The sequence below is a fragment of the Papaver somniferum genome, unplaced genomic scaffold, assembly GCF_003573695.1.
Source record: "Papaver somniferum cultivar HN1 unplaced genomic scaffold, ASM357369v1 unplaced-scaffold_19, whole genome shotgun sequence".
Lineage (NCBI taxonomy): Eukaryota > Viridiplantae > Streptophyta > Magnoliopsida > Ranunculales > Papaveraceae > Papaver > Papaver somniferum.
Genome location: NW_020628818.1, coordinates 4,891,316 through 4,903,783, shown reverse-complemented (window position 1 = coordinate 4,903,783; position 12,468 = coordinate 4,891,316). Strand labels below are relative to the sequence as shown.

Genomic DNA, 12,468 nt, shown 5'->3' with positions numbered 1-12,468 from the left:
CATCAATCTGAGAAACAAGGAATTTTAGAAATTGTTAGGTGACGTCACGATGACGAGTCAGAGCTCAACCACTGTTGTTATTTCCTAACATGTGTGTATCGATGTCAATCACCTCTCTGAATATTCTGGCAAGTACTATTAGGCTGGGTGTGGTAATGTTTTTATTTTTCCAAAAGCACTTTCAAAACTTATATATGTTAATAATTTTTGAAATCGGTGTTTGGTTAAAAAAATCAAAGTGTTTTTTACCCGAAGCACTTCCCAAATTCCTCAATTTTTAAAAGCTATGGAGGAGGAGCTTTTAAAAGCTACAAAAACATAAGTTTTGGTCCCACCAAAATTTAATGTTTAATTTATCCTTTTTTTCCCTATTTTATTTTGTAAATGACAAAAATTATCCTTAAAATATATATCTAATCAATTTTTATTTCTTATATTTTATTCTTTAAATACTATTATTATATTTTATTTTCAAACTATTTTATTTAATTTGAAAAATAAAAATATTAAATATTTGTTTATCAACAATAAAAACTAATATTAAATAATAAAATATTTGTTTAATAACACAGTTGATAATAATATTAAATAATTACTTAATTTTAGTTTGATTTTTCTTTTTGAAAATTATATATATTAAAAGGTGGTTAAGTAAATTTAATATTATATATGTTTACTAGGTACCACTCCGGTCTATGGCCGGGGCTCAACCTTTTTCGATTTTTTGTTGTTGTTTGGTCGTCAGGTCAGTATTCTCCTAAAATTTTTAATTAAGCCCCGGTCGTGGCCCCTTGAGCATCCCTAGTATTTCTTTGGTTGTGTCAAATTGGTCTGTCCCCATAAGTATGTCCTAACATTCCTTTGGTTGTGTCAAATTAGCCGGGGCCCCTTAAACATACCCTAATATTTTGTTGGTCATGTCAGATTAGCCAGGCCGTGACATTCACACTATTTTATTTATTTATTTTTAAAATAGCCTTAATGTTAACTTAAATTTATTACTTCTGTTACGGTTAAGGCCACATCCAAACATGGGCGAGCTTGGTCTCTAGCCAGATAGCCGAATCCAATTTTTTGAGAAAGTTATGATACAAATCAAGTTTTTAAAGGAACACTAATTATTGGCTGCACTTTATTATGTTTATTCGACGAGTGGGGGTCGAAATAACTTATTCGATGGAGTGGAAGTGTAGTCAATGTTCTGAAAACCGGTCGGACCATCGAATCGGCAAAGTCACTGGGTCAAGGGTCAACTGGTTCAACCTGTGAATCAACCCGGGTCACTGGGTTAAATATGCATAGTTTGTTTTAAGAAAAACACTAACACTACTGGGAATGGGGACGTGAGAAAGATTAATCTGATGGCCAAAGATTTTTTACCTTGCTTACTCCGAGAACATGCCCTTCTTATGTCCATTATTTACATTTTCCACCACTAAAGGCCTAACGTTAGGTTAAAGGCATCGTCTCTTCCCCTGCTACCCCACCGCACAAACCTCTCTCTAGCTATCAGCAACTCTCTGTGCTCTTATCACTCCCACCAAAGAAAACAAGAAGCTCCCAACGAAGGTTTTGTTGAAGTAAAAACAGATGAAAGAAGCATGGGTTATTTTGTGATAAAGAAACTTAGCACTCTATTTGATTGTTAAAGATGACTTTAGATTTGATTGAAGTAGTTGATTGAAGATGTAATACTGATGTTTGGGTATCGGATGTTTTAATTTCATTTGGGGTTTTTCTGATTTTTTAGGGATTTAATAGACTATAAAAAATTTTGGTATTTTGTCGATTTTGGTTACTGAGTTGGAAATCTAAGATGTTTTGACGCTTGAATCTGCTATATGTATGTTAATTCTTTCATGCGTGTTTATTTTGATTGTTTGGTTGATGTCTCTCTGATTTTCCCGATGTAGAATTCTTAACAGAGGAACTTTTCAACCCGTGCAAAACTCGTCTGGGTCACCTGGTTCACCGATCAGATCGGACGGGTCACCCGGTTTTTATAAAAGAGAACGGGTTTTCAATAAATTATTGGGTCAGTGATGAACCAGCCCAGAAAAATGACTGGGTCACCAGTTCACCGGTCCAACCGGCCGTTCCGGTCCGGGTTTCAGAACATTGAGTGTGGTATGTCTGGTCGAATAATCTTCATGGTGGGCTATGTTGCACGGACACGGAACACAATTACGACATGATTACGGGGACACGTCAAATCTCAAAAAAACGGGTTGCGGGGACACGTTATATATATTACTCACATCATTAAACTGAAATATTACTACAATCTACACAACAAAATAATTACTCTTCTTATTAAAATATTTGATTACTAATTATATAAAATTAATTAATAATGTAATAATTACTATTATTGGATAAAGAGTATTACATCAACTAGTTGGAAGCCTAACAAGCTAAGCTCCAACAACGCGCTACTACATGAATTGAACAGGTTGTCGTGCTAACCTACCAGCGAGCCTCATGAGCAATGTAGTCAATTTCGTCCATACCGGCCGAAATATCGGCGATATTACCGGTATCGGACACTGAGCGATACGGAAATCCCGATATCGCAAAACGATTTTTGTGCCGATAATACCGTCCGATACGGTAAATACAGTACACCGATAATATCGTATTATCGGCGATATTTGTCATTTGCCGTAATTTCTGAGGGCATTTTCGGGATTATAAGAGAAGGGAAGAGATTTAATCCCTAAATCCCATCGATACGCAAAGGGTAGAGAGTTGATTTTACAAATTTCGTTGCAGGTTCTTCTTCTCTATTTTAATGGCGAGATTCAGTTGATTCTATCTTAACAAGAGGTTAGTTTTGATCATTAATCGATTATGTCAATCTATGTCAACTATTTCAAATGGATTATGTCAATCTTTGTTCATATTTTGGTGTATTTTAGGGTTTTTAAGAAGACTATTGGAATGTAATTTGGTTTTGATCATTAACAAATACTGGTAGTCTGGTACCCAAAACTGATGCTAGATTTTTGCAATTTAGGTCCAAGGGAAGATACATCTTATATGCATATCCAGCAAAGGCAAAGTCGCTGAAGAAACATCAAAACAGTTCATCTAGCAACTGGGTATTAAAATAGATAGCTCCATGTCTTTACAGATTACAACGATTTTAATTTTTGTGTACTGATTTTCACTGCTTATATATTAATCCCAAAGAAGCTACAGTTGTGTGATAATATTCTTTCTATATTGTCTTTCTTGCTTGGTTCAGGTCTATTTACATACTTATTGCACTTTTGTTTTGTTTGTTTCTGTTTTAGGGATTTGGATTTGAATTTTCTGTTTTACTTATTGCTACTGATTTCCTTAAGATTGGTTGTTGATGGAAATGTTGAGGTTTAATCTATTGTGTTGTTGATGGAAATGTTGAGGTTTAATTTGTTGTGTTGTTGATGATAGTATTAGTATGTAGTTGCATACATTATCAGTCTGTTCCTGGGATTTAATTTGTTTTATTTCTGTTGTAGGTTGTGATTATGGATTCTTCTAATGCATCAAATTCAAATACGGCAAACACTACCTGTGATTTATTGCCCTCTTCTTCGGCTACTCAAACTAAAGATCCAGCATGGGAATGGGGTGAACGCCAAGACCTAGCAAATCAAAATATAATTACTTGTTTGTTATGTAAGAAATTAATTCGTGGTGGTGGAATTACTAGGCTTAAGGAGCATCTTTTACATATTAAAGGGAATGTTTCTTCATGTCCAAATGTGTCCATTGATATTATGAACAAAGTTGGTCTGGTGAATTCTGTAAAGAGGACCAAAAAAGCTCATAAGGATAACATTGATTTAGCGTATCGGCGTGCAAACAACTCAGATGAAGCCTCTGATGCTGATACCGATGTTGAAGAACAAGAAGTTGAAATTGATGGCAATATGGGCAGTCGTGGTGGTGGTGCTGGTGCTAGTGCTGGTGTGGGTGCTAGTCAACTAGTTTCTCAGAATCAGACAAAGAGAAAGAGGATAAGCCAAAGTAATAGTAGAGGTCCAATTGATTTATATATGAAGACAGACCACAAAAAAACTCAACAGGCCACTCTTGAAAGAGACTCAGCTGTGAAAGAGAAGTTAATGAAGACTGCATGGAAATGCATTTCAGCTTGGATGACTGAGAATTCAGTATCATTTAACACTGTTCGTTGCCCAAGTTTCAAAGAAATGATATATGCAATAGGCGACTATGGGAAAGGTAAGCAGTTGTGATATGCTCAGTTGATTTTAGCTATAATACGTGCTTTAATCTGTTCTTCTTATCGTATATTCATTTGGTTTACTTTTGCTTTTTATGTTGTTTTTTGTTAGCTATGCCCCCACCATCTTACCATCAGATTCGTACGAATCTTTTCAAGGACCGGTTAGTAGAAATGAAGAAATTTGTTGATACATTTAGGGAACATTGGAAGAGGTTTGGATGTTCTATCATGTCTGATGGCTGGACCAATGTAGTCAATATCGGATACCGGTTTGTCTCGGCTGAGGACCGGTACACTGGTACAACATTGTATCGGGGAGATCTCGGTTTCAAATATCGGGGAGATATCGGTTCTAAATTTATATCTATAATTTATATTGTTTCACACAAAATTATACAACATTAAAATGCATCAATTTTAGAAAAACAAACAAGTTCATTCAAAACATAAGAGTCGTCGTATGAAGTTCAAATTGGAAAAATGGGAGAATTCACAACTTTAAAGTTCACAATCTGGAAACATAATTAAACATGGACATTACAATTTTAATCAAAATCATTCGATTCATCATAGATATCATAATCTTCCGTAGCTCCATCATCTCCACCAAGTAGTCCATAATTAGAGTCCAACATCAAGTCATCAGTATCATATCCACTATATTCAGAGTCAGTTGGATAAGTAGATTTGCGTCGGGAGATACAAGCACTTTTACCAACAACTTGCATACCTTTTTCACCAACAATATCTTGCAAATCATCCAAAATAACATTATCTCCTTGTACAACCAAGTCATCCAAATTCTCTAAAGCCAACCATTCATCATTGTCATCATGCTCATCCAGAAAAATGGGATCATGAGCTTTCGGATCATCATTATATTGACTGATTTCTTTGTATCGACGTTCCAATTTCTTGTTGTATTGAATAAAGACGCTATCATTCAATTTTTGTTGCTTTATGCGATTTCGCTTCTTTGAATGCAACTGAAAGACGAAAGGATAATAAGTAAATGAAATGAAACACATCAAACAGATTTAATCTTGATGTTCATCATTATAAATTGAACCAAATAGAAAAGCCAAATATAAATCAAGTGTGTTGGAACATAACTTAGTATTTAGCGACCCTAAATGCAGGGAAAAGGAGAAGACAGGTTTAGATTGACTCACCACCGGTCCATCAAAGGTAGCGATGGCAGCACAGAGAACAATACCATGATCATTTTGATTTTGGGTCATAGACTGATTTGGATCATTAGCACATGACATCATATGGAACAATGAAAAATGCCCTACTCTTGCTCATATAGTGGTATACAATGTTAACACATTACACATTAACTACAACTTGGTGTGTCGCGGCACCTCAGGAAACTGAATTACAGGCATACATATGGTCTAAATACCCTTACAGGAAAATGGTAATACATGAAAAATAATCAGTGCAAGTAAGACTCAACAAGATTAGAATACTTACATTCTGAAATGTGCTCCAGTTTCGCTCACACGGGGAAGCAGAACAAGTAAGACTCAATACCCTTATTGCAAATTTTTGTAGGTTTGGGGTATCGATTCCTCCATATGTAATCCACCAATCATCTGTCATAAACACGGACAAAATAATTATACAAATGCATAGGTAACACAGATGTAATCAAACCTTCAACTTACATAACAAACAAACTTACGAGGTTGATCTTTATATCTTCTTTTTTTGCAAACCGGAGTTCCCAAGATCCCGTTAGCATCACTGTAGTCTCTCAATTCAGTTGTAGCTTTCTCAAGATCTTCTTCATTGGGAATAAGCCTTTGCATTGCTGTATGAAGTCCCCTTTTGATTTCTATGTACTTAAGATCATTATCCATTAGATGAGCAGGGACTTTGTAGAATATGGAAGGATTTAAATAATATGCAGCACAATGTAGAGCATGATTGAAGTTATTCTTCCATCTTTTATCAAAGATAGCCTTAATTACAGCCCAAGTACTATCATCTTGACTGAAATTCTCCTCGAGTTTCTCCCTTGCTATCCTCATTGCTTCATAAAAACAAGGCATTGTAGGTTTGCGCTCGATATCCACTAACCTTACAACCTTAACCAAAGGCTTTAGCACTCTACAAGAATAATCAACATCTTCCCAAAATGTACTGCTTGTGACAATTTTAAGTACATTAATTCCCATAGTTTCTTTTGCAAACCTCATTTTCAACCACTTATCATTCACAACATTATTTGCAAATGGGTTTTATACTTTGCAAGACTTTCTAGTGTGTAGTACTGAGTTGCAAATCTAGTCTTTGTAGACCTATGTAATTCACCACCGATCATCTCCCTCATTAAGCTTAATACTTGAAAATGAGCATAAATATATGTAACGAGTCTCTTACCTAGAATGACGGCTGTCTTGATTCGTGGAAGCTTGCCACCAAGTTCTTCTAGCATCAACTGAACACAATGAGCACCACAAGGAGTCCAAAACATATTTGGGTATTCAAGCATTAAATCTTTCCCTGCCTTTTTAAAATTTGAACCATTATCGGTAATGAACTGAACTATATTTCTTCCCCAACATCGTTAATTACCTCCTTTACAAGCCCACGTATAAAATCAGCATCATTGGTTCTGTTTGACGCATCCACAGACTTCAAAAAAACTGTCCCTTTCGGACAATTCACCAAAAAGTTAATAAGATGTCGCTTTTTCCCATCTGTCCAGCCATCAGACATGATAGAACATCCAAACCTCTTCCAATGTTCCCTAAATGTATCAACAAATTTCTTCATTTCTACTAACCGGTCCTTGAAAAGATTCGTACGAATCTGATGGTAAGATGGTGGGGGCATAGCTAACAAAAAACAACATAAAAAGCAAAAGTAAACCAAATGAATATACGATAAGAAGAACAGATTAAAGCACGTATTATAGCTAAAATCAACTGAGCATATCACAACTGCTTACCTTTCCCATAGTCGCCTATTGCATATATCATTTCTTTGAAACTTGGGCAACGAACAGTGTTAAATGATACTGAATTCTCAGTCATCCAAGCTGAAATGCATTTCCATGCAGTCTTCATTAACTTCTCTTTCACAGCTGAGTCTCTTTCAAGAGTGGCCTGTTGAGTTTTTTTGTGGTCTGTCTTCATATATAAATCAATTGGACCTCTACTATTACTTTGGCTTATCCTCTTTCTCTTTGTCTGATTCTGAGAAACTAGTTGACTAGCACCCACACCAGCACTAGCACCAGCACCAGCACCACGACTGCCCATATTGCCATCAATTTCAACTTCTTGTTCTTCAACATCGGTATCAGCATCAGAGGCTTCATCTGAGTTGTTTGCACGCCGATACGCTAAATCAATGTTATCCTTATGAGCTTTTTTGGTCCTCTTTACAGAATTCACCAGACCAACTTTGTTCATAATATCAATGGACACATTTGGACATGAAGAAACATTCCCTTTAATATGTAAAAGATGCTCCTTAAGCCTAGTAATTCCACCACCACGAATTAATTTCTTACATAACAAACAAGTAATTATATTTTGATTTGCTAGGTCTTGGCGTTCACCCCATTCCCATGCTGGATCTTTAGTTTGAGTAGCCGAAGAAGAGGGCAATAAATCACAGGTAGTGTTTGCCGTATTTGAATTTGATGCATTAGAAGAATCCATAATCACAACCTACAACAGAAATAAAACAAATTAAATCCCAGGAACAGACTGATAATGTATGCAACTACATACTAATACTATCATCAACAACACAACAAATTAAACCTCAACATTTCCATCAACAACACAATAGATTAAACCTCAACATTTCCATCAACAACCAATCTTAAGGAAATCAGTAGCAATAAGTAAAACAGAAAATTCAAATCCAAATCCCTAAAACAGAAACAAACAAAACAAAAGTGCAATAAGTATGTAAATAGACCTGAACCAAGCAAGAAAGACAATATAGAAAGAATATTATCACACAACTGTAGCTTCTTTGGGATTAATATATAAGCAGTGAAAATCAGTACACAAAAATTAAAATCGTTGTAATCTGTAAAGACATGGAGCTATCTATTTTAATACCCAGTTGCTAGATGAACTGTTTTGATGTTTCTTCAGCGACTTTGCCTTTGCTGGATATGCATATAAGATGTATCTTCCCTTGGACCTAAATTGCAAAAATCTAGCATCAGTTTTGGGTACCAGACTACCAGTATTTGTTAATGATCAAAACCAAATTACATTCCAATAGTCTTCTTAAAAACCCTAAAATACACCAAAATATGAACAAAGATTGACATAATCCATTTGAAATAGTTGACATAGATTGACATAATCGATTAATGATCAAAACTAACCTCTTGTTAAGATAGAATCAACTGAATCTCGCCATTAAAATAGAGAAGAAGAACCTGCAACGAAATTTGTAAAATCAACTCTCTACCCTTTGCGTATCGATGGGATTTAGGGATTAAATCTCTTCCCTTCTCTTATAATCCCGAAAATGCCCTCAGAAATTACAGCAAATGACAAATATCGCCGATAATACGATATTATCGGTGTACTGTATTTACCGTATCGGACGGTATTATCGGCACAAAAATCGTTTTGCGATATCGGGATTTCCGTATCGCTCAGTGTCCGATACCGGTAATATCGCCGATATTTCGGCCGGTATGGACGAAATTGACTACATTGGGCTGGACAGATGGGAAAAAGCGACATCTTATTAACTTTTTGGTGAATTGTCCGAAAGGGACAGTTTTTTTGAAGTCTGTGGATGCGTCAAACAGAACCAATGATGCTGATTTTATACGTGGGCTTGTAAAGGAGGTAATTAACGATGTTGGGGAAGAAAATATAGTTCAGTTCATTACCGATAATGGTTCAAATTTTAAAAAGGCAGGGAAAGATTTAATGCTTGAATACCCAAATATGTTTTGGACTCCTTGTGGTGCTCATTGTGTTCAGTTGATGCTAGAAGAACTTGGTGGCAAGCTTCCACGAATCAAGACAGCCGTCATTCTAGGTAAGAGACTCGTTACTTATATTTATGCTCATTTTCAAGTATTAAGCTTAATGAGGGAGATGATCGGTGGTGAATTACATAGGTCTACAAAGACTAGATTTGCAACTCAGTACTACACACTAGAAAGTCTTGCAAAGTATAAAACCCATTTGCAAATAATGTTTGTGAATGATAAGTGGTTGAAAATGAGGTTTGCAAAAGAAACTATGGGAATTAATGTACTTAAAATTGTCACAAGCAGTACATTTTGGGAAGATGTTGATTATTCTTGTAGAGTGCTAAAGCCTTTGGTTAAGGTTGTAAGGTTAGTGGATATCGAGCGCAAACCTACAATGCCTTGTTTTTATGAAGCAATGAGGATAGCAAGGGAGAAACTCGAGGAGAATTTCAGTCAAGATGATAGTACTTGGGCTGTAATTAAGGCTATCTTTGATAAAAGATGGAAGAATAACTTCAATCATGCTCTACATTGTGCTGCATATTATTTAAATCCTTCCATATTCTACAAAGTCCCTGCTCATCTAATGGATAATTATCTTAAGTACATAGAAATCAAAAGGGGACTTCATACAGCAATGCAAAGGCTTATTCCCAATGAAGAAGATCTTGAGAAAGCTACAACTGAATTGAGAGACTACAGTGATGCTAACGGGATCTTGGGAACTCCGGTTTGCAAAAAAAGAAGATATAAAGATCAACCTCGTAAGTTTGTTTGTTATGTAAGTTGAAGGTTTGATTACATCTGTGTTACCTATGCATTTGTATAATTATTTTGTCCGTGTTTATGACAGATGATTGGTGGATTACATATGGAGGAATCGATACCCCAAACCTACAAAAATTTGCAATAAGGGTATTGAGTCTTACTTGTTCTGCTTCCCCGTGTGAGCGAAACTGGAGCACATTTCAGAATGTAAGTATTCTAATCTTGTTGAGTCTTACTTGCACTGATTATTTTTCATGTATTACCATTTTCCTGTAAGGGTATTTAGACCATATGTATGCCTGTAATTCAGTTTCCTGAGGTGCCGCGACACACCAAGTTGTAGTTAATGTGTAATGTGTTAACATTGTATACCACTATATGAGCAAGAGTAGGGCATTTTTCATTGTTCCATATGATGTCATGTGCTAATGATCCAAATCAGTCTATGACCCAAAATCAAAATGATCATGGTATTGTTCTCTGTGCTGCCATCGCTACCTTTGATGGACCGGTGGTGAGTCAATCTAAACCTGTCTTCTCCTTTTCCCTGCATTTAGGGTCGCTAAATACTAAGTTATGTTCCAACACACTTGATTTATATTTGGCTTTTCTATTTGGTTCAATTTATAATGATGAACATCAAGATTAAATCTGTTTGATGTGTTTCATTTCATTTACTTATTATCCTTTCGTCTTTCAGTTGCATTCAAAGAAGCGAAATCGCATAAAGCAACAAAAATTGAATGATAGCGTCTTTATTCAATACAACAAGAAATTGGAACGTCGATACAAAGAAATAAGTCAATATAATGATGATCCGAAAGCTCATGATCCCATTTTTCTGGATGAGCATGATGACAATGATGAATGGTTGGCTTTAGAGAATTTGGATGACTTGGTTGTACAAGGAGATAATGTTATTTTGGATGATTTGCAAGATATTGTTGGTGAAAAAGGTATGCAAGTTGTTGGTAAAAGTGCTTGTATCTCCCGACGCAAATCTACTTATCCAACTGACTCTGAATATAGTGGATATGATACTGATGACTTGATGTTGGACTCTAATTATGGACTACTTGGTGGAGATGATGGAGCTACGGAAGATTATGATATCTATGATGAATCGAATGATTTTGATTAAAATTGTAATGTCCATGTTTAATTATGTTTCCAGATTGTGAACTTTAAAGTTGTGAATTCTCCCATTTTTCCAATTTGAACTTCATACGACGACTCTTATGTTTTGAATGAACTTGTTTGTTTTTCTAAAATTGATGCATTTTAATGTTGTATAATTTTGTGTGAAACAATATAAATTATAGATATAAATTTAGAACCGATATCTCCCCGATATTTGAAACCGAGATCTCCCCGATACAATGTTGTACCAGTGTACCGGTCCTCAGCCGAGACAAACCGGTATCCGATATTGACTACATTGCTCATGAGTAACCTAGCCAAGGGAGCCTCAAGTTATATGAATTAATTAATGATGTAATAATGGTAAAGTTTTTCATGAATTATGCTTGATTTGACTAAAACAGGAATAAATTAGCGTCACACTTAGTATCCAACTTCAATATTTACGCGAAACGTGATGTGGCGTGTCCATCGACCGTCGAGAAGTGTGGTAACTATGTCGTGTCCGTTCGTGCGTCCGACACGGTTACATCGTCTTTCTTGAAGTGTCCTTGCAACATAGATGGTGGGCCATCCACCAAGATCCGTTTCCATATAATAGTCCATATGCAATTTGGTCAGACTTTTTCCATGTAACTGAGATTGATTCATTGATCCAAACATAACCCGAACAGAGACAACTGAGCCATACTGTTTACATGAAGTTGTATTAGTAAGAAGAGTGGATTAAGAAAACACAAAACCTCAAAGTTGGTAAGTAATGGATCATATTTGGTTGCATTAAAACACAAAACCTCTTACCCAATTCACTCTTCTTCCTTTGTTAGGTTCCCTTTCTTCTTTTGAACATTTAAAAAAAAATCATCAGCTTTGTTTTCTTTATTTTATTACTGATTCCATCCATTAAATCATCCACAGTAATAACTTTGTATCATGCTATAGAGAGACGAACCTTAAGAATCAGAAGCCGTTAATGGAGGGGAAGAACTATCAGAGAGAACACCATCTGTTAGTGAAACCATGAACTATCACAAGAAAAAACTATGTTTAGGTGAATGATCCCCATATATTCGTTTTTAAGGTATTTTGATATTATATAGGGAATTTAACGTAAATAGAATCAGTCTTTCCTAACAATATTTACGTCCTTTTTCTATCTTACCGGTAAAATATCTTCTTCATATTTTCATTTTCGTATCCATCCGTATATACCGTGTATAGAAATTTAAGACACTTAATACTTACCATTCCTGTTGATATTAAAAAAAACTTTACCATTCCTTTTGAATTTACTTTGGGAAGCAAAACTTAGATTCCGATGCTAATGCGAATTATTTTCATTTTAATATTA

The 12,468-nt window shown here is 35.5% G+C and overlaps 4 protein-coding genes across 4 annotated transcripts; 2 read left to right on the top strand and 2 right to left on the bottom strand.

Annotated features, from left to right (window-relative positions):
• The first annotated feature begins 2,499 nt into the window (after positions 1-2,499).
• LOC113338438 lies at positions 2,500-4,736 on the top strand. Its single transcript, XM_026583864.1, has 5 exons — positions 2,500-2,826; positions 3,017-3,101; positions 3,504-4,230; positions 4,344-4,483; positions 4,656-4,736. Exons 3-5 carry the CDS (start codon positions 3,513-3,515, stop codon positions 4,734-4,736), a joined length of 939 nt encoding a protein of 312 aa, XP_026439649.1. The 5' UTR covers positions 2,500-2,826; positions 3,017-3,101; positions 3,504-3,512.
• On the bottom strand, positions 4,650-6,454 carry LOC113338676. The gene is made up of 3 exons (XM_026584046.1): positions 5,925-6,454; positions 5,714-5,835; positions 4,650-5,220 (listed from the first exon to the last, which is right to left on the bottom strand). The coding sequence occupies exons 1-3, from the start codon at positions 6,439-6,441 to the stop codon at positions 4,780-4,782; spliced, it is 1,080 nt and encodes a 359-aa protein (XP_026439831.1). The 5' UTR covers positions 6,442-6,454; the 3' UTR covers positions 4,650-4,779.
• Positions 6,455-6,790: 336 nt separating this feature from the next.
• Positions 6,791-8,927, bottom strand: LOC113338437. Its single transcript, XM_026583863.1, has 4 exons — positions 8,601-8,927; positions 8,326-8,410; positions 7,197-7,923; positions 6,791-7,083 (listed from the first exon to the last, which is right to left on the bottom strand). Exons 3-4 carry the CDS (start codon positions 7,912-7,914, stop codon positions 6,791-6,793), a joined length of 1,011 nt encoding a protein of 336 aa, XP_026439648.1. The 5' UTR covers positions 7,915-7,923; positions 8,326-8,410; positions 8,601-8,927.
• LOC113338436 lies at positions 8,769-11,118 on the top strand. The gene is made up of 4 exons (XM_026583862.1): positions 8,769-8,892; positions 8,999-9,973; positions 10,063-10,184; positions 10,678-11,118. Exons 1-4 carry the CDS (start codon positions 8,769-8,771, stop codon positions 11,116-11,118), a joined length of 1,662 nt encoding a protein of 553 aa, XP_026439647.1.
• The last annotated feature ends 1,350 nt before the right edge of the window (positions 11,119-12,468 follow it).

Bases quoted from the DNA above. Each gene is read 5' to 3' on its own strand.
- LOC113338438 (XM_026583864.1), top strand. From the start codon at position 3,513: ATGGATTCTTCTAATGCATCAAATTCAAATACGGCAAACACTACCTGT. The intron at 4,231-4,343 runs GTAAGCAGTTGT...GTTTTTTGTTAG, and splicing joins AATAGGCGACTATGGGAAAG to CTATGCCCCCACCATCTTAC. The intron at 4,484-4,655 runs GTAGTCAATATC...CATCAATTTTAG, and splicing joins TGTCTGATGGCTGGACCAAT to AAAAACAAACAAGTTCATTC.
- LOC113338437 (XM_026583863.1), bottom strand. From the start codon at position 7,914: ATGGATTCTTCTAATGCATCAAATTCAAATACGGCAAACACTACCTGT. The intron at 7,084-7,196 runs GTAAGCAGTTGT...GTTTTTTGTTAG, and splicing joins AATAGGCGACTATGGGAAAG to CTATGCCCCCACCATCTTAC.
- LOC113338676 (XM_026584046.1), bottom strand. From the start codon at position 6,441: ATGAGGTTTGCAAAAGAAACTATGGGAATTAATGTACTTAAAATTGTC. The intron at 5,836-5,924 runs GTAAGTTTGTTT...TGTTTATGACAG, and splicing joins AAGATATAAAGATCAACCTC to ATGATTGGTGGATTACATAT. The intron at 5,221-5,713 runs GTAAGTATTCTA...TTCGTCTTTCAG, and splicing joins ACTGGAGCACATTTCAGAAT to TTGCATTCAAAGAAGCGAAA.
- LOC113338436 (XM_026583862.1), top strand. From the start codon at position 8,769: ATGACAAATATCGCCGATAATACGATATTATCGGTGTACTGTATTTAC. The intron at 8,893-8,998 runs GTAATATCGCCG...ATTGTCCGAAAG, and splicing joins TCGCTCAGTGTCCGATACCG to GGACAGTTTTTTTGAAGTCT. The intron at 10,185-10,677 runs GTAAGTATTCTA...TTCGTCTTTCAG, and splicing joins ACTGGAGCACATTTCAGAAT to TTGCATTCAAAGAAGCGAAA.